This window comes from Euleptes europaea, chromosome 8, assembly GCF_029931775.1.
Source record: "Euleptes europaea isolate rEulEur1 chromosome 8, rEulEur1.hap1, whole genome shotgun sequence".
NCBI lineage: Eukaryota > Metazoa > Chordata > Lepidosauria > Squamata > Sphaerodactylidae > Euleptes > Euleptes europaea.
The window spans coordinates 13328394-13354867 of NC_079319.1; the positions used below are offsets into that span (position 1 = coordinate 13328394).

Genomic DNA, 26474 nt, shown 5'->3' on the forward strand with positions numbered 1-26474 from the left:
GAGAGCTGTGACTGGCCCAAGGTCACCCCACAGGCTGCATATGGAGGAGTGGAGAATCAAACCCGGTTCTCCAGGTTAGAGTCCACCGCTCTTAACCACTACACCACGCTGATGCAGGGTCCTGAATCCTGCTTAGAAATGGGAAGGAGGTTGTGCAAAGTCTTCTAATGATCAAATACCAACACTGTCCTTCCTAGCACCATGGTTCACGACACAACCCAGCTTTGTGTAGGCAAATATAATACTTTGCTATCGTTTATTGAAATCTCCTTGTCCCCATTCCAACAATGTGTGGCAACATTAATATTCAAATAAACAAAGAGAATCTGTTGGTTCTTGTAGATTATCCGGGCTGTGTAACCGTGGTTTTGGTATTTTCTTTCCTGAAGTTTCGCCAGCAGCTGTGGCAGGCATCTTCAGAGGAGTAACAGAGGAGTGTTACTCCTCTGAAGATGCCGGCCACAGCTGCTGGCGAAACGTCAGGAAAGAAAATATCAAAACCACGGTTACACAGCCCGGATAACCTACAAGAACCAATGAACCCTGACCGTGAAAGCCTTCGACAATAAAGAGAATCTGTTTTACAGCCTTCCACCATCAGATGAATAGATGTAGACGTATCTCAGATAAGGACAAACGTTTCACCCATATGTCAACTTGACCTTTTATACCACAAATTGAAGAGCAGTCAAAGTTTTGAACTCTTAAGAACATAAGAAAAGCCATGCTGGATCAGACCAAGGCCCATCAAGTCCAGCAGTCTATTCACACACCGGCCATCCAGGTGCCTCCAGGAAGCCCACAAACAAGGCAACCGCAGCAGCATTATCCTGCATGTGTTCCACAGCACCCGATAGAATAGGCATGCTCCTCTGACCCTGGAGAGGACAGGCATGCATCACGACTAGCATCCATTTTGACTAGTAGCCATGAATAACCCTCTCCTCCATGAACACTCCCCTCTTAAAGCCTTCCAAGTTGGAAGCTTGTATGGTTCTCATGGACAATGAACAAGATACCCTTGTACAAATACAGGTGGACTCGGAAAGGCAAGCCTGCTGCTAAATTTGCAGACACTTGGAAATTATTTGCACTGCAGTGAAATAACCAACAAAGGCTATCAAGATGGGCAGAAACAGATACTGCAATTTGTATGAGAAAATGGTGCTGTGTATTTAGCATTTGGTAATGTGAAATCTTTATTCAGGTATTTTGTGGGGGAGGGGAGCTGTAGGTTTCAGTTAGAGGGTTACAGACTTAAAATGTATGTTTAAGCAAGGTTTATATATGGCATGGTGTGTGATGAGTCTATAATTGTATAGTTATGATGTGTGTTTTTTAATGGAAAGTTTTTTAAAAAAAAAAAACGTTGCCCCTCACTTTGGTACTGCCTAGAAAGAGAAATGGAGGCATGCCCAATAAATACAACAGCTCCAACTTCCCATCCTGAAACCAAGCCAGGGATTTTGCTTGGCTGTAAGTAAGCCAGGAACGTTCCATGCTGGGCTCATGGCAACAGCCGCCATGATGTATGAAGCAAGGAGCACCGGTAAGTGAACAATGTTGATAAATATGTTTTAATCAAAAATTGAAGACCTTATCTTCTTTGGAGAGGTTTCCTTTAACATCGGGGATTTCTGAGGCAGAAGTACTCATTATTTTGGCACAATCGACAATCTTGTAAATGTGAATTATCGTACAGAAAAAAAATCGTTGCTATAAATCAACTGCAGAATTGTTTCCCTAAATTTGGGGAGGAAGTTTGGAGCTTCTCTTTTTGGGAAGCCCAAAATAACCCCTCGTTCCACCTCCCCAAAATGACGTGAAGCTTAGTAGCAGCTAATTAAAACCTATGGCTCCTTAGAAACTAACGAAATTTATTCCAGCGTTAAGTTTTCATGAGCTCACTTCATCTGATGCATGCTTCGGATGAAGTGGTCTCTGACTCATGAAAACATATGCTGGCATAAATTTTGTGGCCCCTCAGGTGACTCTGGTTTTATTCAACTATGTGATCCCCCACCTGTATTCTTCAAGCGGCACCCTCAAGGAACACTTCCATTTCCTCTTCCATTTTATGTGAACGTAATCTTTTTAAGAGCACCGTGGCACAGAGCAGTAAGCTGCAGTACTGCAGTCCAAGCTCTGCTCATGACCTGAGTTCAATCCCAATGGAAGTTCTATCCTTCTGAGGTTGGTAAAACAAGTACCCAGCTTGCTGGGGGTAAAGGGAAGATGACTGGGGAAGGCACTGGCAAACAACCCCGTGAACAAAGTCTGCCTAGTAAACATCGGGATGTGACGTCACCCCATGGGTCAGGAATGACCTGGTGCTTGCACAGGGGACCTTCACCTTTTCTTTTCTTTTTTTAAAAAAAATGTTTTTAAAACGTGTGCTCTACCTCTCTTCCGGCTCAGATGGAAATTGATGGGAACCCTCAGCAAGCATCTTCAGACTGCAGGTGGGAAAATCTCATCAGTCACATGAGGACGTTTTGAGCCAGTATGGTATAGAACAAAGTGTTAGACATTGATGTGACCAAAGATGCTCTTCCTAGACATGAGCTGTCTGCTCCACCTTGGCTAAACTCGCACCTTGGCAGCAATTTTAGGAGCTAGCAGTGCCTGGCTTTGGAGAAGGTGAAGCCAAGGCTCTCCTTAGTCAAGCGAAGCTAACAAGTGGCCAAAACCTTGGGCGGGAGATTGATTCACTGATGGGACATCTGCATGCCTACCCAATGCCACAAAGGCTTTGTCTGTCAAAGTAATTTCACCAGCAAGTGCAAGTCTCCTGACTGCAAAACCTAATTACTATCAAGCTGCCAGAGATAGCAACCTGCCTTTGAAACTCTTCCTGAGTTTCAAAACCAGTTTGTCCACTTGAGTGGGGAGGGGGACTTCTGTCCTCGGGAGCACAAATAAGAAGTTTTGGTGGGTGTACAAAATTAGAAGTACGGTTCTGTGGATCCTGGCCTATTTATTCAAATAATGTCAGACGTGGGCTGCATTCCAACTCGCGCGCAATTGTGAAAACAGCTACGTATTCCAGGGTGGGTACTCCATATGGCTCATCACATCTTTTATTTTTTAACCAAGTGTAGTTAGGAATAAAATATCCCTCCATAAAATAAAAAATCCACCCATCCTTCAGTCAAAATGTTTGTCCCATAACACAGGCTGTGTTGACACAGAGTGGTTGTGTCAAAACACATCCCTGGAACAAAAGGTTAAAGTCCTCTAATATATTTCATTTCCATAGGGATTTCAGTCATAATACAAGAGGTGACTCAGAATCTAACACAAATCTACCAACACGTATTAGTCATTCAACCAAACACCACTCTGAAGGTTTACTGAAAACATATTGGAGAAGGAAAATAAAAACCAAACAGAATGGCCCAGCCAAGCACAGAGTAATTTGTGTTTCTTCTTTACATAATACTGATTGTAATCTTTTTTCCCCCAAATATATTGGAGGTCTTCCACCACCACTAGTCACATCTCTTCTCAGGGGGACTGGGTTTTCAAAGAATGCACTGGAAACTCATAGCTTCCTTAGAAGCTTATCAGGAGTTTTTCTAGCAAAAAAAAATCAAAAATGGAGGTCAAGATTCCTATAAAGATCTCTACCAATCTTCACCAGTATTGTTGTACATGTCCTAGTTTACATGGACAGTTCATACAGGGCACGGATGAGGCCTAACGGGTGGGCCCATGTGAACCTGTCTGTGTGCCTTAGAAGACATGTCAGATTTTCAATGTCACACAAGGATTTTGTGGCAGACCAGTCAAAGTGGCCAAGGTTCCTTGAAGGTAAGACTCTCGAAGACCACTACTCTGAAATATCAAGGCTGCTTCAATTAGAAACAAGAAAGTAAATAAGCTGACAGTTGATATGCTATGGTTTGCCCTCACTCAAGGTCTGATGGTTCTCCAGATTTGAAAATCTCCCCCAACCAATAAAACCGATTACTGGCTTTTGCTTGGTCTTCTCCTTGCCAGGGATGTTTATGACAGCCAGTGTGGTGTAGTGGTTAAGAGCCAGGGACTCTAACCTGGAGAACAGGGTTGGTTTCCCCACTCCTCCACATGAAGCCTACTGGGCGACCTTGGGCTAGTCACAGTTCTCTCAGAACTCTCTCAGCTCCACTTACCTCACAAGATGTCTGTTGTGGAGGGGGAAAGGTGATTGTAAGATGCTTTGAGACTCCTTAAAGGTAGAGAAAAGTGGGGTATAAAACCAACTCTTCTTCTTCTTCTATGTAAATTATCTCAAAACGAGTTTTATGCAGCCATCCATCATCAGGAATCTTTCTTCTTTAGTTCTAGGTGGGTAGCTGTGTTGGTCTGCAGTAGAAGAGCAAGTTTCATGCCGGTAGCACCTTATAGGCCAACAGGATTTCCAGGATATATGTTTTCAAGAGTCAACACTCCCTTCGACAGATATCTGATGAAGGGAGCTTTGGAAAGCTTATACCCTGGAAATCTTGTTGGTCTTTAAGGTGATACTGGACATGAATCTTGCTTTTCTTCTTGTGGCACATGGCTGCTTTCAAGGCTTAATCCAGTGCATGGTACTGTGTTAGGCTGGGTGGTACTAAATGTTTTATTTAAATTTCTCTCCAACTTTTAAGGATCCCAATTCCTAGTCTTTTCACTACATGAAATCCATAAAGTAAGATTCAGTTCTCCACCCTACCTGGTATGCCTCCCCATCGGTGTATACACTGTCTCCTGTCACACGTCCCATTTCTTGTCCTATTCCTCCTCCCCAGTCCACAGACTTCACCTCCCATCCTACAACCCTTCCAAAGAATCACTTCATCCTCCTCTCAGCTTCATCTACTGACTAGCCATGCGGTCAATTCTAGGGAAAGTAGCTGCTAGGCAACCAGAATGGCCGTTCCTTACCACAGAGGGGCTGGTGTTTGGCAATATGGTCGCCCGGCGACCAAAGAGTGCTTAATTCTAGAAAATTCTACCACTTCCATGTGGCTCGAAAGGAAGTTCAAAGGTCTGTTGAAGGCCATATGCTTTTGAGTACACAGCCGCTACTGAGCTCTCTTAATAAGCGTGTGCTGTGAAAGTGACCAAAGTCCTTTAAAATGAAAGTCACCCAAAAAAAGCAAAAGAAAAATCTCATGGCAAAAAGCAACAGCGAGCACACCACAGGGCCCTCCCTCCAACTCTGCCCCATCTCACGGATGCTCTATCCCCTGACTGCCACACTGTACACTCAACATGTCAAAATTCCCTCCTGCCTCACTTGGCCAGTTTAAGCAAAGGTGTGTGCTCAGTGACTGAGAAGGTCACTAGGGAAGGGGCCATGGCTCAGTGGTAGAACATCTGCTTGGCACACAGAAGGTCCCAGGTTCAATCCCCGGCATCTCCAGGGGACGAGGCAAGTAGGTGATGTGAAAGACCTCTGCCTGAGGCCCTGGAGAGCCGCTGCCGGTCTGAGTAGACAATACTGACTTTGACGGATCAAGGGTCTGATTCAGTATAAGGCAGCTTCATGTGTTCTTGTGTTCAAGGTCCCAGGTTCAAGCTCTGGCTTCTCCAATTAAAAGGATCAAGTAACAGGTGATGCAAAAGAGCTCAGCCTGAGACCCTGGAGAACCACTTCCAGTCTGAGTAGACAATACCTACCGTGATGGACCAATGGTCTGATTCAGTATAAGGCAGCTTTATGTGTCCATTTGGCCCTAAAAATCAAAAGCGATCCAAATGCGGTGGCCCAGAAAAATGGCTTTCCACAACCCGTTTAAATTATGCAAAACAGCACAATCTCCTTTTATTTTCCATAAGTTATTCTGAGATTGTTAACTGTTTTGTACGTGTTGTTTTCCTGATCATGAGATGAAGGAAAAGACATGGAAAGACCAACTGGATGAAAGAGAAATCACCAGATGAACAGAAACAAAAATGGCAAGCATTCTATGTTAGATATACTGTTAGTTAGAAAATATAGGTGATGTTAGGATTATAACTGAACTAGATATGGAAATAAGATGTTAGTGTAATAGTTGAGTTTCTTAATGATTATGACACTGAATCAATATGGGAGATAATATACTGTGGTAGATTTTGAAGTATGACAATGAACCGATGAGTGTGGACCTGCTCGAGATGTCAACCCTGTATAACACATCATAATTGTTCCCAAACCCTTTCTCCTTTCCAACTTTGTATTATCAAAAATCCAATAAAAAATATATATTAAAAAAATGAGATGAAGGCAAAGTAATATGGGCAAGGCAGTAATGAAAACAGGGGTAGGCTTGTAAAATCCCTATTCTCATAAAAACACGCCCATTGCACAATCCCAACTGCTTCTGCTGTATCTATTTACTCTGCAACAGCCTGTTCTGCTTTCTCTGCAAAGCTAAGGCAGTATTTTGTTCTTCAGGTTTCAGATGTGTTAGGAAAACACATCTGTTATCAACAGATTGACGTCAACCACCCCCACCATGCGAAATGGCAGGCCGTGCACTAGAATAGGGGTCTACAAACGTTGAACCTGCAGGCACCTTTGGAATTCCAACACAGCATGGTGGGCGCAGCAACGAAACCGCGGCGACAAAATGGCTGCTGCAGGAGGTGGAGCTAGAGAAAAAATGGCTGCTGCAGCTTACCTTCAGTCACTCAATGCTGATCTTTGTGCTGTGGTGGTAGCTGCTGCCAAAGCAACATTTTTTAAAAAAATCTGCATTGCCAATCTAAACCTGCAATGGCCAATCAGAAGCCTTGCTGGGCAAGAGCCCCTCCAGGCCCCCCACTTGGCAGACACCAGGAAATGTATTGGCGGGTGCTGTGGCACCCATGGGTACCACATTGGGGACCCCTGCATTAGAGAGTACCTTAAGATACAGTGTGGTGCAGTGGTTAAGAGCGGTGGTTTGGAGCAGTGGACTCTAATCTGGAGAAACGGGTTTGATTCTCCACTCCTCCACATGAGCGGCGGATGCTAATCTGGTGAACCAGGTTGGTTTCCCCACTCCTACACATGAAGCCTGCTGGGTGACCTTGGGCTAGTAACAACTCTCTTAGAGCTCTCTCAGCCCCACCTACCGCACAGGGTGCCTGTTGTGGCCCCTCTCCCACTTTCTACTCTTATGATTAGCGGGAAACCAAAGTTGGCGACAAGTTTGCAGCTTGCAAAACATCAAGAGAAAAAAACACCTCGAGCCTTTGCAAAACCGTCACACTATGCAACACAACTCTGACAGTACAATCCTAAAGAGAGTTACCCCAATCTGAACCCATTCGTTTCCATGGTCCTACACTGGAGTAACTCTGTTTAGGATTGCACTGTGAGAGACCAGGGTTACACAAGAATGCCGGCTCTGCACAAGCCAACTTTGCACATTAACAGTCCCATTCCAAGCAGAGTTAACGCCCTTTCTCAGGCTTTGAAAGGTACAACTCTGCGAAGGATGGCAATGCAAAACTACCAAAGCACACTGGGAAATATTCTTGGGTGTATCTGTACACATAAAGCCAGTTCCCAATGTGACACCTAGTGAGAGCCATGGGGCATTGGCTAGAGAGTTGGACTAGGATCTGGGAGACCCCGGTTTGAATCCCCATTCCGCCATGGAAGCTTGCTGGGTGACCTTGGGCCAGTCACACACTCTCAGCCTAACCAACCTCACAGGGTTGCTGTGATGACAGAACGGATGACAGGAGAATAATGTATGTAGGTTCAGGTCCCCATGGGGCATAAGTGACATATAAAGCAGAGTATACGCAAAGAAAAAGAGCTGGTTTTTTATATACTGACTTTCTCCACCACTTAAGGAAGAATCAAACCAGCTTACAATCACCTTCCCTTCCCCATGACACCCTGTGAGGTACATGAGGCTGAAAGAACTGTGACTAGCCCAAGGTCACCCAGCTGGCTTCATGTGGAGGAGAGGTAATTTTTTTAAAATGTTCACTTTGGAAGGCAGATTTGGGAAAAAGCAGCAGAGCCTAATCTGGTGAACTGGATTTGTTTCCCCACTCCTACAGATGAAGCCAGCTGGGTGACCTTGGGCTAGTCACACTCTCTCAGCCCCACCTACCTCACAGGGTGTCTGTTGTGAGAAGGGGAAGGGAAGGTGATTGTAAGCCGGCTTGATTCTTCCTTAAGTGGTGGAGAAAGTCGGCATATAAAAATCAACTCCTCTTCTTCTTTCAAAGCCATTTATGCTGGTGGCCATTACTACATCCTTTGGCCACAAATTGCACATTTTTATCGCTCACTGTGTAAAGAAGCATTTCCTTTTGTGCATCATGAATCTATTGCCCACCCGCTTGATTGGATGTCCTCGAGTTTGAGTATTGTGGGTGAGGGAGAAAAAGTTCTCTTTTCCCACTCTCTACCCCATGCCCTGCCCCACTACGTCCCCCCCAAAGGTAATGCTAAAACAGATAATTAGAAGAGGAGACTGGTCCAAGCAGTGTTCCAGTTTGTGGGTTGTTTTGCTTTCTTTTGCTGTATGTCAGTTTCTCCATCGACATATTTCTTAACGTTACTGCAGAGAAGCCTGGTTTGGGTGCCAGTTTTTCTCCTGGCTTGTACCCATTGGTACCAGCTCTGTTATAAGGGCATGCATAGGAATTTATTTATTTTTTCAGGGTTTAACAACCTAGCGCACTTTTAACAATCTTTGGGCTCTGTGCGAAAGCATCACTCAACACCTCTGCTAATAGAGCCGGTTGGTTCTGACATTCCTCTGGAGCTCTGCAGCCTGTTCCCAGGGCTGGTTCCGCCATCTCGCTAATGCTCTTCCTCTTGTGCAACTATTCATTTGTGCCTCTGAACACTCACCGTGATGCCTATCACGGTGTATTTTGCAAATCTCCCCGCTTCAAACTGCGCTATAAACAAACACCACCAATAAGGAAGACATTCCAGCGCTTCTGTTTCCCACCAGACACTAATCTGGGCTTGTAACGGCCAACAGCCAAGCTGGCGCAACAGCCAAGCTGGTGTCTAATCAACAGCTCGCCGGCCCCTTGTGTCCCTTTTTCCCCACTTGAGGCAGGGAGGCGACTGCAATCAAAGGTTATTCAGGACTCACCCCACAATCGCTGGGGCTCAGTGGTAGAGCATATGCTTGGCATCTGCTTGGCATGCAGAAGGTCCCAGGTTCAATCCCCGGCATCTCCAGTTAAGGGGACTAAGCAAGTAGGAGATGTGAAAGACCTCTACCTGAGATCCTGGAGAGCCGCTGCCGGTCTGAGTAGATAAAAATGACTATGATGGACCAAATTAGAGCGGTTCCTCAGTGGAGCAGGCTTCCTCGGGAGGTGGTGGGCTCTCCTTCTTCGGAGGTTTTTAAAGCAGAGGCTAGATGGCCACGGTAGAGAAAGATTGAAGCTTTGTCAACAGCCAGCTTGCTCAGGCGAAAGGGTGCTTGCAAGGTTCAAGTAAAACACTGGGTAGACTCTGCTCTGGTTAGACCTCACCTAGAGTATTACATTCAGTTTTGGGTCCCACAATTTAAGGATGTAGACAAGCTGGAACATGTCCAGAGGAGGGCAAAAAAGATGGTGAGGGTTCTGGAGACCTAGTCTCCAGAAGATAACTTTCCAACAAGAGCAAGGCCCTTTTGGTTGTGGCTCCAAAGCTACCGAAAGCTGTTCCTTGAGAGGTGCATGCACATTCCCCTTCAACCTCTTCTCAAAGACATATAAAAATCATGTTTGTTATGCCTCAGCTTTGGGAATTAACTGGAATCAATTAATAATGTGAACCATTTGGAGAACTTTTGAAACCTCTTACACAGGACCACCGAAGATCTGATTGGCTATGCAGATTAAAATAACACTGTTTCATTGGTAGCTGCCACCACGGTATTTGGTGTGTTCTCACTGTATTTTACCCCTCTTCTCCCCTGCACTTGGGCTTCCTCTGTGTGTGTGGCTCTGCCTCCTGTGGTAGCCACTGCGTTGTTGTCTCCACCTCCTGAGGCGGCCATTTTGTGGTCGCATCCATATTGTGTCAGAATTCCAAAGGTGTCCACATGCTCAAAAAGGTTGGGGCACCCTGCAGTAGAGGTTCATGGATGATCAGTCTACCAACAACTATTAGTGGAAGAAGAAGAAGATTATTGGTTTTTATACCCCGATTTTATCTACCGAAAGGAGAAATAAACCAGTTTACAATCACCTTCCTTTCCCCTCCCCACAACAGGCACCTTGTGAGGTAGGTGGGGCTGAGAAAGTTCGGAGAGAACTGTGACTAGCCCAAGGTCACTCAGCAGGCTTCATGTGTAGGAGCGGGGAAACCAACACGGTTCACCAGATTAAGAGTCCGTCATGTGGAGGAGTGGGAAATCAAACCTGGTTCTCCAGATTAGAGTCCAACACTCATGTGGAGGAGGGGGAATCAAACCCAGTTCTGCAGATTAGACTCCGCCGCTCATGTGGAAGAGAGGGGCATCAGTGGAACAGGCTTCCTCAGGAGGTGGTGAGCTCTCCTTCCATGGAGGTTTTTAAACAGAGGTTAGATGGCCATCTGTCAGCAGTACTGATTCTATGACCTTAAGCAGATGATGAGAGGGAGGACATCTTGGCCATCTTCTGGGCATGGAGTAGGGGTCATTGGGGCGGGTGTGGGGGAGGTACTTGTAAATTTCCTGCATTGTGCAGGGGGTTGGGCTAGATGACCCTGGGGGTTCCTTCCAACTCTATGATTCTATGTCCTACCTATAAGCTCACCAAATCACATTTGAATGCTAGAATAGACAGGTGCTTGGTTAGACTAACAAGCCTGTTCTTGTGTTCTTCTGGGGCAGCACCAGCTTGGTTTGGCATCTGAATATCGCACACGAATGTGTGTGAATGCAAGAGATACCGAAGCTTGCAAAGACCAAAGAAACACACCCTTGCAGCAGTTCATTTCTGGACGGTTAAAATAATGGGGATCCTTTTAGGTTTACCATTAGTCATAGTCTGTGAAGAATGGCAGGCAAGATGAATCTACTTGGAGCACAGTGTACTTTGGACACACCTTTATCCTGCCCTTATTGAAACCCCTTGACCAAACAAAATCTAAATGGATCTAGGGAAAGAAACAGTTCTGCTTTTTACCCTCTGAGACGTAAGACCAAAGAAAGCCTCTACAAATTGGGTCTTGTCTCGGTTTGCAGCACTTGGATAGCATTGCACAGAAGAGAGATTTTCCACTCTTTACAATTTAAAAAAATCCAAACTAAATAATGACATCATTGTTTTAATTCCTGGTCTTAACAACAACCTGGGTGTTGGTTAATTTGACCAAGGGGAAGGAGTGGGGGAAGGGAAAGATACATTAATTCAAACCTAACCAAAAAGAGAAGTAGCCACAAGGTGGGTCACCTTACAGGTGAGTTAAATCCAGCAAAGAGAAGGGAGTTTCCATTACTGATCAAACAAAGGATTTCCCACAGTCTATTGTTGGAAGTATCGCTGCAATCCGATTGCTCATTTCTTACTCAACGGGGCTGCTGAATCAATCAGAAGAGGATGTTGTTATGCTTCACCTGCCGCGTTCCTCTAGCAGCGTAACTGTATGCTTTACTGACAATCTTTCATTTTCAGCAGACGCTTTTATTGTTTTATAAGTAGCAAGGTTAAAGGTGCGGGGAGGAAACAGGAACTGAAGCTCTAAGTACCGGTAGGGAGCTCGTGGTCACCTGTTCAGCTTGTGCTCCTGTGCTTGCAATATGCACTTAATTTCATCCCCAATTAGCACACCCTACTAAGCAGATACTAATTCTACCATTATTATTATTATTAGCAGATACTAATTCTACTATTCCTTGGCTCCACCATCAACCAAAAGGGGGACTGCAGCCAAGAAATCAGAAGAAGATTGAGACTGGGAAGGGCAGCCATGAAGGAGCTAGAAAATATTTTGAAGTGTAAGGATGTGTCACTGGTCCCCAAGATTAGGTTAATTCATGCCATCGTATTCCCTATTACTATGTATGGGTGTGAAAGCTGGACAGTGAAGAAAGCTGATAGGAAGAAAATAGATTCCTTTGAAATGTGGTGTTGGAGGAGAGTGTTACGGATACCCTGGACTGCCAAAAAAACAAACCAGTGGGTTATAGATCAAATCAAGCCTGAACTGTCCCTAGAAGCTAAAATGACTAAAATGAGGCTATCGTATTTTGGTCACATTATGAGAAGACAAGAGTCACTGTAAAAGACCATCATGCTAGGAAAAGCTGAGGGCAGCAGGAAGACCCAACAAGAGATGGATTGACTCAATAAAGGAAGCCACAGCCTTCAAATTGCAAGATCTGAGCAAGCAAGGCTGTCAAAGATAGGACATTTTGGAGGACTTTCATTCATAGGGTCGCCATGAGTCGGAAGCGACTTGACAGCACTTAACACACACACAATTCTACCATACGGCAAAGGAACATTTGACTTTGAAAGCCTATACCCCAAAAATCCTGTTGGTGTCTTAAGGTGCTACTGGTCTCCAATCTAGCTCTTCTACTGTAGGCCAATGCGGGCTAGCCTCTGAACTTAATTCTACCGTGATGCTATTTGGACAAGTGGCCCAACATGACCCCTTTGTTGCCTCTCCACCTCTCCATTAGGCTACCCCAATGGATACCCCTTTTTTTCAAGTTTTCATATCATATTTATTCAAGTACCATTTTACCCTGTTGTTCCTCCAAGCAGCTCAGGGCAGCATTCATGGTTCTCCACACCCATCTATTTTATCCTCACAATAACCACCCAGTGAGGTAGGTTAACCTGAGAAAAAGTGACTGGACTGAGTTTACCCCCAGTGAGATTCACGTTGAGTGGAGATTTGAACCTCATACCTACAGGACTGCCTCTCCTCTGACAACCCCCATGCTCCCTTCGGTCATCCTCTGGGGCCTCTTGCAGGTAACTGGCCCCAGAATGGCTGGGTTAGCTGTCACCAGGGGAAGGGCCTTCTCAGTTGTGGCCTCTACCTGGTGGAATGCACTCTCTGATAACACCCGTGCTCTGCCGGACTTCTTTCGTTTCTGCAGGGCATGCAAGGCCGAAATGTTTTGGTTGCCCTTTTGAGTGTAATCCATAAATTTGGGTTATACTGTTTCAATGTTGTAGGTTGCTGCAAGAACCTTTGGCTGAGTGATGACCTAAAAAATCTGATAGACAGACAGAAAGATAGACAGAATGAATCCTGGATCGCCTAAATCCTTATCCAACACTCTGACCACTGGAGAACACGGGTTCTCATAAAATGGCCACCCCTTAATTTGAACTCTCATAGCTCCAAACAACTTTCCTTATTAAAGTACAACATGAAGTAGTACTTCCCTTTTGTCTGTCCTGAACCTGTCAACCAGCAGTCTTGAGTTGTAGTATTCCGAGACAAGAAAGAGGAATGTTGTAGTCCCTCTTGGCTGCTCAGTTTGCAAGCCTCTACCACGCTCCCCCTTCTTTGCCTTTTCCCCTAAACTTCACAGGAATCGATGCTGAAACTTTGTCAGGGTCCACCAAAATAGAAGCTTAACAAATATAACCCCCTGTCTTATTTCACATAATTGCACTCCTTTACCTTATTTACAGTATCTTCAACTGCTTGCATATAGTGGCTTACTTCTCTGCTCATGGCTGCATATTCCAACATCACTTTTTCCATTTCGTCCACTTCTTCCATGTCATCTGCAAAAAATAAAAGAGTTCGCCTTTTTGAGATTTTATATCTGTTTGTGCTTTCAGACTATTAGAGCCATGTCTCCGGGGCAGCCAGACGAACACCAGGACAGCAAGACCACCCCAAAAAAGCTGCAGGCTTTACAATCTACTCAGGCTAGTAAAGTAAACCAACAAAGCTGATATCCTGTAGCCTGGATGCACAGAAATCTGTGTGCCCTGTGGTGTAGTGGTTAAGAGCAGTGGACTCCAATTTGGAGAACCAGGTTTGATTCCCCCCTCCTCCACATGAGCAGCGAACTCTCATCTGATGAACCGGGTTAGTTTCTCCACTCCTCCACATGAAGCCAGCTGGGTGACCTTGGGCCAGTCATAGTTCTCTCTGAACTCTCTCAGACCCACCTACCTCACAAGGTACCTGTTGTGGGGAGAGGAAGGGTAGGAGATTGTAAGCTGGTTTGATTCTCTTTTTTAAAAAAAAGGAAGTCGGCATATAAAAACCAACTCTTCTTCTTCTTTTACAGTCCATCACCACTCTAAAACCACCACTGTGCATGTTCATATCTGCTCCAAACTCTTCTCCGCTCTAATCATAATTGACCCGCTAATTACAAGTTTCCTTGGGAGTTTTAAACCCAGCTCATAACGTTTTGGTGCACACACATCCCCATAACCCCATTTATTTGGGAACTGTCCAGCAGGGACAGGCAGGCCTAAGCAACTATGCAATACTTCCACGAGGGTGAATAGATTCCTGGATGGCTGGTAGAGCCAGGGCATTGTTCTTTCAACTGCTGTGCCATTTTAAAAGCCTCCAGTCAATTACAGGTATCAGGAAGGAAGGACTTTGCTTCCTGCTGCTTAGGCAAACAAGGGATTAAAGTAATCAGGCTCTGAGCCTGTGCCAACAGAGAGTACTCATCTCAGCTGCCTGGTCTGATGAGCGTTGCCCAGAAAAGCAGGGCCTTCAACTCACAACATGTCCTGTTATCTCTGGGTAAGAAAGCTCAGCTCACAGCAGATACGAGTATTATTAGCGCTAGACTTGTAAAAAACCATCTTCAAGTACCTGAAGGGCCATCATATAGAGGAGGGTGCCGAGTTGTTTTCTGTTGCCCCAGAAGGTCGGATCAGAACCAACGGGTGGAAATTAAATCAGAAGACTTTCCGTCTAGACAGTAGGAAGAATTTTCTAACAGTTAGAGCGGTTCCTCAGTGGAACAGGCTTCATTGGGAGGTGGTAAGCACTCCTTTCCTGGAGATTTTTAAGAAGTGGTTGGATGGCCATCTGTCAGCAATGCTGATTATATGACCTTAGGCAGATGATGAGAGGGAGGGCATCTTGGCCATCTTCTCGGCATGGAGTAGGGGTAACTGCGGGTGTGAGGGGAGGTAGTTGTGAATTTCCTGCATTGTGTAGGGGGTTGGACTAGATGACCCTGGTGATCCCTTCCAACTCTATGATTCTATGAAATATGAGCACTAGTGATGGCAAGCGCCAACAAGTCACAGCCAACTTAATGGCAATTCTGATTGGGAACCTTACACTTTTAAACTGCTGTAAGAACACACATTGCTTCAAAGGTACTAGAACTTGGAGGTGCCTGGCGAAGTCGATGGGCTGCAGGTTCAGGACAGACAGTGGGAAGTACATTCGGCAGCACGTTATTGGTGGAGGAAAGCGCCGTCCAGTCAGCTGACTTATGGCGACTTTCAAGGCAAGAGGCGTTCAGAGGTGGCTTGCCGTTGCCTGGACTCCCTTGGTGGTCTCCCATCCAAGTAAAAGCCAGGGCAGACTGCGCTTAGCTTCTGAGATCTGATGAGACTGGGCTAGCCCAGGTGGTCCAGGTGACAACATTATCAATACTGAAAGTCTGCATTACAAGCCTGCCATTAATAGTGAAGAAGAAGAAAGAGGAGAAGGAGGTTTTTAGCCCTGTCGAATTTTAGGCTATATTAGAAAGGCATGTAATTGGCCCTTGCGGTTGTGTTATTTACACACACACACACTTTCCATCAGCATTCTGTCACACCAATCAGTGCATTGCAAAGGGTATACAGAAGGCTATTCTTCTGGAACATACATGTACATATTTATGGTCTGTGTTCACCTCAGGACAAAACTGGTCCCATCCCCTCCCCCAGCAGAGAAAGCCTAATTTCCAATCTGAAGACAATCTTTATTGCTGTTATTTTATTTTATCAAAGTATAACACAAGCATATGGAACATAACCTATTTCACACTGCCAACTGCAGAAAGAAACAAAGCGACATCATAAGACCTCATAAAACTCATAAGGAAACACCTTTTCTCCTGGTTTGTTATTCCAAAACACTATAAAACGTTAAGTAAGATAAAGGTCCCCCTGTGCAAGCACCGGGTCATTCCTGACCCATGGGGTGATGTCACATCCCGACGTTTCCAAGGCAGACTTTTGTTTATGGGGTGGTTTGCCAGGGCCTTCCCCAGTCATCTTCCCTTTACCCCCAGCAAGCTGGGTACTCATTTCACCGACCTCAGAAGGATGGAAGGCTGAGTCAACCTTGAGCCGGCTACCTGAAACCGACTTCCGTCGGGATCGAACTCAGGTCGTGGGAAGAGCTTTTGACTGCAGTACTGCAGCTGTTACCCAACACTAAATTTATCTGAACACAGAAAAATATTTCTCCAGGCCTTCTGAAAATATGTTAAATTAGTGTATAGGGTAGCATTCCATACACAGCAAAGCCATTCACCCTCCACCTTGAACCATGAGGAAAGGCAGAGTATAAATTTTTTTAATAAAAATATTAACAAATAAAAAATCTAACTTTTCCCCTTTTGCATCTTTTGCCAATTTAAAAGAAGAAAGTGCCCAGATAGAAGCTTGTCAGATCTCGGAAGCTAAGCAGGGTCAGCCCTGGTTAGTACTTGGATGGGAGACCACCGAGGAAGTCCAGGGTCTCTACTCAGAGGCAGGCGATGGCAAACCACCTCTGCTTCTCCTTGCCTGGAACACCCTGTGGAAAAGATTGCCATGAGTCAGTTACGGATTCCACAGCATGTTCTTTGTTCTTAAGCAGCCTCAAGACATCCAGAAGGGAAATGTACCCTTTTCATAACCCAACAAAATGGATAAAGGGCTATGTTACTGCCCAACATTTCATTAACAAACTGAATTACCAATGTAAAAAAGGGCAGGATTTTTTAAGATGACGTTTTAAAAAATCCAGGTTAGGTGAGCCACACCACCAACACTAATCAAACGTACTTCTGTATACAGCGGTCATCATTTCTGCGCAAATGTGTGTGTGTTAAGTGCCGTCAAGTCGCTTCCGACTCATGGTGACCCTATGAATTCATGTCCTCCAAAACGTCCTATCTTTAACAGCCTTGCTCAAGTCTTGCAAACTGAGGGCCGTGGCTTCCTTTATAGAGTCAATCCATCTCTTGTTGGGTCTTCCTCTTTTCCTGCTGTCCCCAACCTTTCCTATCATGATTCTCTTTTCCAGTGACTCTTGCCTTCTCATAACGTGACCAAAATACAATAGCCCTAGTTTAGTCATTTTAGCTTCTAGGGTCAGTTCAGGCTTGATTTACTCTATCACCCACTGATTTGTTTTTTTATGGTCCACGGTATCTGAAACACTCTCCTCCTACACCGCATTTATTCGCACATTTCTGTGCAAATAAATCCAATTAAAATATGTGTTGAAGCTACAGCAGCATCAGTTTGGGCCTTGGGATTTCTCAGGTTAAGATGAATCAGTGTGTCATACTCTTGACATAGTATGCAGTAGAAAGCACTATCAAGTCGCAGCTAACTTACACCAAACCCATAAGGTCTTCAAGGCAAGAGATGAACAGAGGTGGTTTGCCATTCCCTGCCTCTGCATAGCGACCCTGGTATTCCTTGGTGGTGTCCCATTCAAGTACTAACTAGGGCCAACCCTGCTTAGCTTCCGAGAGCTGACAAGATCGGGCTAGCCTGGCCCATCCAGGTCAGGGTATGGGGTAGCATACTTGGTACTTTCCCCCACTCCCCATTATACCTGTGAGGTAGGTCAAGGTGAGAGACAGCAGGTAGCCCAAAGCCCTTGGTAGTTTTATTCTGAAACATCTGTTAAACCTCCCCCCCACTCCAAAAAGTCCTTCTCTTCATAGCCTTCATCATATAACCAATCACTCTCTTTGAAAACATACCTATTAGCCATTACAGGTGTTTTCCGAGTTCTTTAACATACAAGTTATGTTTTTAACCTGTTTAGCAATCCAAAGCCATTTTTACAGTTCTTGGGAAACCTTGGCACAGGTATTACTCAGAGAGACACTTCCCTGATTTCATGGAAGTGAGGTTGTGAGAGAGAGGGAGAATGTATGTTGCGTGTGTGTGTAATTTCAGTTACCAACACCTAGTCATTAGGCAATCAGGGCACTTTGTGCAGAAGTTGTATTTAGTGACTCATCACATTGCCTTAGAAATCTTTAATGGAAACACAAATGCCCTCTCTCACTGAACTGCGGTTCAGACTATAATTAGCCCCCATCCCTACAAACGCTTCCACTGGAAGATTAAAAGAACTGACTCTGCGTTTTCTGATTCACGGGAAATAATGGAGGTGTGCTCGAGGTAGGCATACAGCTGCTGTCTTGCCCACAGCAACCAAGCAAACCCCAGAAGAGAACCAGTGTGGTGTAGTGGGGAGACCCGGATTCGGATCCCCCCTCTGCCATGCCAGCTTGCCGGGTGACTTTGTGCCTAGTCACGTACTCTCAAGCCTAACCTACCTCAGAGGTAGGCTTGCCACTCCCTGCCTGGCAACTGGTGGGTGGTTTGGAGGCCAGGGACATGGGGGAGCTGCAGTGCCGTGGGCACCGCTACATCACTTCAGGGGAAATCCCAGAAGTGACATAAGGTAGCTCTAGGAATCTCTAGAAACTCTATGGCAAAACCACAGAATTTCTGGCATTTTCTAGAGCTACCCGATGTCATGTCCAGGTTTGCCCCAGAAGTGACACAACACTAGACTTCAAAAAAAAAAAAAAAAAATTTCCCAGCACCACTCCAAATGAAATAAAACAAATAAATAAAAAGTGGGGTAATTTTTTTAAATGAAAAGGATGGAAGCGTGGTGTAGTGGTTAAGAGCAGAAAAAATGGGGGGGGGTAATTAAACATATTTCCAAAAGTGAAGTATACGTGTGCCGCTTTAATGACATAAAATTCATAATACAGAGTATAAAATTGAATTGCCATATAAAGAGTATAAATGCCTTAGTTTTCTACAAGCATAAACCATAAATATACCCAATATTTGACAAACAGAAAGGAAAACTGCCGCACTCGAAACTACCTTAGCATATGTATCTTAACTTTTGTTATCTGAGAAGTAGGAAAAAATAAAATTTGAAATCAAACTTTTTAGTAAGGAAAAAAAAGTATTTGGATAGAAACAGTCTTGTACAGATACACAGACAAGACTACCAAAGACTGGGTCCCTTTCAACCTCTTGTCACTGCAAGGAACTCTGCACATGCTCTAAAGAACCTGCTACAGCCCAGCTAATGTGTGTTTGAACCCAGATGTCCCACAGCCTAGTCCAGTGGTCGGCAAACTCATTAGTCAACAGAGCCAAATATCAACAGTACAACGATTGAGATTTCTTTTGAGAGCCAAATTTCTTAAACTTAAACTATATAGGTAGGTACACTGTTTATTAAAAAAAAAAAGAGGAGGAGGAGCCGCACTCAAGGGGCCAAAGAGCCGCATGCGGCTCGGGAGCCGCGGTTTGCCGACCGCTGGCCTAGCCCAACACTCTAAGCATGACACCACGCTAGCTCCTGCTGTCATTAATGCAATTTACATATTGTTTTCACTACTAGTGCCAAATTGCTGCTGGTAATTGAAATGGGAACTTTCATTGTAATATTATTCTTCCAACAACAGGTGGCACTCTGTTCAAAAATAGCCCATCAACTACTATTTAGAACATTTTTTATTGTTTTTTATAGTACAGTAGTTTGCATCAATCATTAATATAATAATATAAATATTTCTCTATTCTATATAATTAATTAGTTCATATATTTACGTTGACTTCCCCTCTCCTCCTCTATCTTTTTGATAACTTTGTCACCTTTGCATTTAATTTCTAATTCAATACAATACTTCATATATTAATCAGATTACATTTCTTAAAATCTAAATCTTTAATCTTAATAACATTTCTACCTTAATCAATTGAATTAGAGTCGGGTTCCTTTTTGTATTTCACAATTACCAGATATGGATTCATTAACTAATATTTTAGCCTTTTGAATATTATAGATAGCATCAATCCCCGTTCGAAAAATAGCCAATCAACTACTGAAAGGCGAAGAAATAATTTGACACATCTGCTTCAGCCCAAGACATGTGTTTTCAAGGCAGCAAACATGGATACAAAACCATTCCAGCCACATTTAAAATCTGATATCTGACCTTGTCTTAAATACGGTTACTCTGGCTTGTTCTTCGCCATACAACTGTTGTTGTGTTCGGCACCCATCCGGGGATAACACTCTTAAAATGGAAAGTGCTTAGCACTACCTTACAAAGTTAGGATCTTGGTTGGGGGTGAAGTGGAAGATAACGTTGGGAAAGACATCACCCCATGTTCCAAATCTGGGTATGGGGAGGGGAGCCGTGAGACTTCAGAGGGACGAAGAAGAAGAGTTGGTTTTTATATGCCAATTTTCTCTACGACTTAAGGCAGAATCAAACCAGCTTACAATCACCTTCCCTTCCCCTCCTCACAACAGACACCCTGTGAGGTAGGTGGGGCTGAGAGAGCTCTCTCAGAGCTGTGACTAGCCCAAGGTCACCCAGCTGGCTTCATGTGTGGAAGTGGGGAAACAACTCCACTTCACCAGGTTAGCGTCTGCAGCTCATGTGGAGGAGTGGGGAATCAAACCTGGTTCTCCAGATCAGAGTCCATCGCTCACTATGCTGGGGGTGGAGATACAAGATATGGGCCTAATCAATGAAAGAAGACAGGGGCAAATAAGATCATGGGGGTCCTCACCCCCACCAACACACTCAGCTGAACTCTCCTTCACTTCGCCCCACTACACATAGCATCCAACTCTGATACGTGCCTCAGAAGCTGTCCTAGCACCAAAATGACCAGGGGGCTAGAGCAACTGTCCTATGAGGAGTGGTTAAAATGCTTAGGGCTGTTTAACTTGGAAAGAAGGCAGTTAAAGGGAGACATGATAGAGGTCTATAAAATTATGCATGGTATGGAGAGAGCAGACAGAGAGAAGCTTTTCTTTCTCTCTCATAGTCATAGAACTCGGGGTCATCTGCTGAAGCTGGAGGGCGAGAGATTCAAAACAAATGAAAGGAAGTATTTCTTCACACAAGGCATAGTTAAATTGTGGAACTTCCTGCCCCAGGATGTGATGAGGGCAGCCAATTTGGAAGGCTTTAAGAGGGGAGTGGACATGTTCATGGAGGAGAGGGGTATTCATGGCTACTAGCCAAAATGGATAGTAGTCATGATGCATACCTATTCTCTCCAGGATCAGAGGAGCAGGCAGGATGGTGCTGCTGCAGTCATCTTGTTTGGGGGCTTGCTAGAGGCACCTGCTTGGCCACTGTGTGAACAGACTGCTGGACTTGATGGGCCTTGGCCTGATCCAGCATGGCTTTTCTTATGACGTTCTTAGCACAACCCCATTTCTTCAACACGTTTAGCAACTGGCTAATTTCCCATAATAACAGCCGTCCCACTGGGAGGCAAAGAGGGTCATGCCCCTCCCGTCCCGCAGCAGATGATCTTCACTCAAGGCTGACACAGTTATCCTCTCGTGAATCACAGGAAAAGTGTGTGTAGCAACAACCCTCCCCCTCGTCCCCAGGGCCGAAATGATTCATAGCCACACAGTACACAAAACTTTGCTGACCGACACATAATAAGAAGGATGGCCGGGGAAAAAAAGACGAGGTTGTCACTCCACGTGCCTCGGGATTCTCATCAAATCCGTAGAGAACATTGCCTTGGCTGAATCCCCTCCGGCGCAGAATTTAATTGCTGCCGACCTTAATGGGGAAAGAAAAGGCCCAACAAATGGGTGGAACCCTGCTGAGCCATGTAGGATATTAACTAATTATTTGTTACCTGGCATTCTTCCGGTCTCAGCCTTCCACCCACCACGTCTCTGCTGCTAATTTCAAATGATGCTCACCAGAGCTCTCCTCCTGGCTCTCTAATTTCTAGGTGTGTGTGGCTGTGCGCGCTACCAAGATAAACATCGCATCGAACCTACCCAGCAAAGATTAGCATCTACCCATGCAGAATTTATTCTGTTCGCGGTCCTATGGGGGAAGAATGAGCTCTACACAATCTACTCTCGAGGGAGGATTCTACATGCACACTCTGTTTCCCTGCACCACACACACAGGAAGAAATAAATATGGAAGAGGAAGGAAAGAATGAACGATCAATTCCCGCGTACGTCTCAAGAACACTCTTTGTCATCTTTCACTGGAAACTTTCAAATGCCAGAGAGGTGGTTGTGTTAGTATGTTCTAGCAAAAGCAAAAAGTGTCATTTGGCATCTTGAAGACTAAAAACTTCGTTGCAGCCAAAGTTTTCATGGACGAGAGTCGGCTTCACTGGATGTACAACCGTGTCTTCACTTGGCACATGTGTGTGTATATATATATTTTTACTGTCAATCACAGCTGACTCATGGCACCCTCATAGGGTTTTCAAGGCAAGAGATGTTCCGAGGTGGTTTGCCATCACCTGCCTCCACATCACGCCTCTGGTATTCCTGGGAGGTCTCCCATCCAAATACCTGCAAGGGTTGATGCTGAGGGTGTGTGACTGGCCCAAGGACACCCAGGAAGTTTGAACACATGAAGCTGCCTTATACTGACCCTTGGCCCCTCAAAGTCGGTATTGTCTACTCAGACCAGCAGTAGCTCTCCAGGATCTCAGGCGGAGGTCTCTCACATCACCTACTTGCCTAATCCCTTTAACTGGAGATGCTGGGGATTGAACATGGGACCTTCTGCATGCCAAACAGAGGCTCTACCACTGAGCCACAGCCCCTCTCCATGGCTCACCAGAATCTCAGGTGGAAGGTCTTCCACATCACCTACTTGCCTGATTCCTTTAACTGGAGATGCCGGGATTGAACCTGGGACCTACTGCATGCCAAGTAGATGCTCTACCACTGAGCCACAGCCCCTACATGGCAAAGTGGTGATTTGAACCTGGGTTTCCCGGATCCTAGTCCAACACTTTAAACACTACACCAAGCTGGTTTTCTTGTGTGTATAATACGGACACATAAAGGCAAAAGATGTCAACAGTGAGACCAAAAGGATTTTAAATACGAGTGATATAGTCCCAGATGTTTTTTTGTAATGTACACAGGTAAGCCATTACAATTCACAACAGTAAAGCAGTTGACAGCATGAGCTTCCTAGACTTAATTTGTTTATTTTATTTATAGCCTGTTTTTCTCATTGAGACTCAAGGCAGATTATGGCATAAGAAACGATGCAATCAGATATCATGAGACAAACTGTGAACGATGCAGTAGGTTTAGGAATACAGAGTTAGAAAACAATTCAGACAACAAACTGTCTAAGGGAAGGTAAGCTACAGACAATGGAGAACATGGAATTACAAAGGTAGAAGACAATGCCATAAAAGCCAGATGATAACTACAAGACTACAAACCTATGCCATGATAAAGCAATTCTCCTGACCTGTTCCATCCTACTACAGTTCTAATCCCTTTTTAGAACTCCCTCCTGGAAACTAACGTAACACCGATTGTGTCAGAGGAAACCATAATCAAAACTGAGCCCTAACTGAATGGTATAAAACTTCCTGATCAGTTCTCACGATGAATTCTACCTTTGGAGTTCTTTGGCTGATGGATGATGTTCAACACAAGAGCACCATGGGAGATGGAAATTATCTCCCACTGGTTTCTCAACATGTGGGTCACGCATGCAAGCAAGTAAACTTAATTTTCCATCAGTGGAACAGACTTTTCCTGCCTCCTCCCTCCTACAGCAGCCTACTTGTCTCCATAAAATTCTGCACCTGGAGAACAGAGTACCCTGAGGAATGATATGATAGGGATGTGCAGCGGTAAGAGGAATTTGTGGAACTTGCCAATTTACAGTGCATTCCTGACCAGAATGCCTGCGCCAGGCTTAGGAGGAAACGAGGCTTCACTGCCTCCAAAGGAGGTTCCGCTCCCCCAAAAAAACCTCCTCCTGGTGCAAAAAAACCGTGCAACCCTCATAGGGTGCAAAAAATAAAAAGGGGCGTTCCCAGGCCGAAACGGCTTTGGAGGATGACTAAAGGTGGCCCTGCCCCCAGCCCAGCACCGTAACGCCCCGGGAACGCCTCCCAGGACACCGTTATACCCCGGGAACATCTCCCAGGATGCTGGTGCGGCCTTTGCCAGTGTTCGGATGCTGGCGAAAGGCTCCATCAGCAGTGGCCCGTGACTGGTGTCTGGTCCTTCACACCAGTGTACAAGCCGGCGTTGGCTGCCCGGACGCCGGCACGGCGCCTTCCTGGCTTCCTAAGGGCTTTCGCCCTGGAGGCTCAAAAATGCACTGTTAGTCTCGACCCAAACCCGCTGTTAAGCCTAAGTCACAATGTGCAAACACACAACATGGGTTCAAAATTCAGCAGACTGAGAACCACAGAGCAATTTTCAATACCTAAAAAACCCCAAAACAAAAAACACACACACACACCAGCATCAACAATATCTGGGCTACAAGGTATATAGATATCTAAGAATGTCTGTAGATATCTAAGAAATAGAGGGCGGGGAGAGAAAGCATTTCTGTACAAAGAGCAGGGCAGTGATAACACCTGTGAAATGTTAAGCAGTTCATTGCATTATCACTTGTATATTCTGCACTGTTGTTTTTAAACTGCGCAGTCAGGTTTCACCACACTTTTTGTTTGCATTAGATTGCTCTTATTGCAGTGTTTTTAATTGTGCGATCCACCCTGAGTATCCGTGAGAAAGCCAGGCAAAGGAGATCAATAAGAGCGTCGGCAGTGGTTCACACGCTCCTGGGAAAAGAACATATTGAACTGCTCACAAAAATGCCTAAAGGCTGCCCTGATAATCATTAGGGTCGTTACCAATTTATAACTGGACATGACATAAACCAGCCATGCCCTTATGATCCTCGTTTGTATCACAATCTAAACTGTAGTCGTATCTACAGCAGGAGCTGCAGTATGAAGGATCCTCCTGCCTTTGACACAGGTGCTTCAAATTAAAGTAAATAAATCCAAGCTAGGAAGGAATTTCCGTTTGGCGTTGAATTTTAGCTCCCCACGATTCCTTGGGGAGACAGCATGGCTTTAAAACTAGTTCAGATTTGTGGTATCAGCATGTCCCATCTCTTTGTAAAGCCATATGATTTCACCATTTTAGTCTTTCTCAGAAATAATTTGTTTCAGAGTGGCTTTTTTTTTTAAATGACTTAAGGCATGACACTGAAGTTCAAGAGATTTATCAGAACTTCTGGAAAAAAAGGCATCTTGTTATAAGGGAGAATTCATAACTCAAGAACCTGACATTTCAGAACGCATCTCAGATCGGCACCAACTATTAAAATACTATATATGAGGCTAGATCTTGAAAATTCGTTTCTACACACATTATTCATTTGTTTACTTCTTGGCTCCCATCCAGCCAGATTCCCCATTGCATGTTCTGGAGCTTGCTTGCGTGCAACAGATGTTATTTGTTCACAACCCCCTTCAAAGGCAGCAACCCTCCCACATAGCTGTGGTGGCTACTGTTATGGTAACACCCATATGGTAATGAACAAATCAACCACTACAGCTGACTTCAATATGTGAAACTGTGATCCTTACATATGTGAAGCCACTGACCACCTAGCCCATATGGCCTATATGGGCTGACTCTACCTTTCCAACGTCTCAGGCAAGGATTCTGACCAGTCCAGGTACCTCGACGACCTCGATCTACCAATAGTCTGACTCAGCATAAGGCTGCATCGGGACCCAATGCAATCCACATAGGATTGCATAGTAGAGCATCTGTTCAGCATGCAGAAGGTCCCAGGTTCAATCCCCGGCATCGCCAGTTAAAGGGACTATGTAAGTAGGTGATGTGAAAGACCTCTACCTGAGAACCTGGAGAGCTGCTGCCGGTCTGAGTAGACAATACTGACTTTGATGGATCGAGGCTCTGATTCAGTATAAGGCAGCTTCATGGGTTCATGTGTGTGTTCAAATAGAGACTTGTTTTTACAAAGGGATTGGTGGCGAAACGCGCTGTCAAGTCGCAGCCAATTTACACTGCACCTGTAGAATTTTCAAGGCAAGAGACGAACAGAAGTGGTTTGCCATTGCCTGCCTCTGTGCAGGCACCCTGGAGTTCCTTGGTGGTCTCCCATCCAAGTACTAACCAGGGCCAAACTTGCTTAGCTTCCGAGATCCGACAGGATTAAACTAGCCCGGGCCATCCAGGTCAAGGCACAAAGAGATTAACAGCCCCTAAAAGTATAGCAGCCAAAAACTAGTCATCCCAGCAGCAGGATACAAGCAATTTCTCTACAGAACCACCAAGATAGCTCGTGGCCTACTTTTTGGTATGATGCAGCACCATGGCTGTGTATGGCCTGAGGATAGACATGCAGTCGGTCACCAGTTCAGCGGGGGCCATGTGGCCAAAAGCATAGATAGGATTCCACCTCAGTTCATGAAGTTCCTACAAAGGACTGGCTCCATCTGAGTAATTTACCACTTGAGTACAGGTGGAGTCCCAGTTAGACTTCCCAATG

General features: G+C 45.0%; 1 protein-coding gene across 1 annotated transcript in view; it reads right to left on the minus strand.

Annotated features, from left to right (window-relative positions):
• The window catches only part of NSMCE2 (NSE2 (MMS21) homolog, SMC5-SMC6 complex SUMO ligase), a 222108-nt gene that overhangs the window by 181761 nt on the left and 13873 nt on the right, over positions 1 to 26474 (minus strand). Inside the window, exon 2 of the mRNA XM_056854514.1 lies at positions 13544 to 13650. Coding sequence (XP_056710492.1) covers positions 13544 to 13650 — 107 coding nt within the window. The remainder of the gene's footprint in view (positions 1 to 13543; positions 13651 to 26474) is intronic.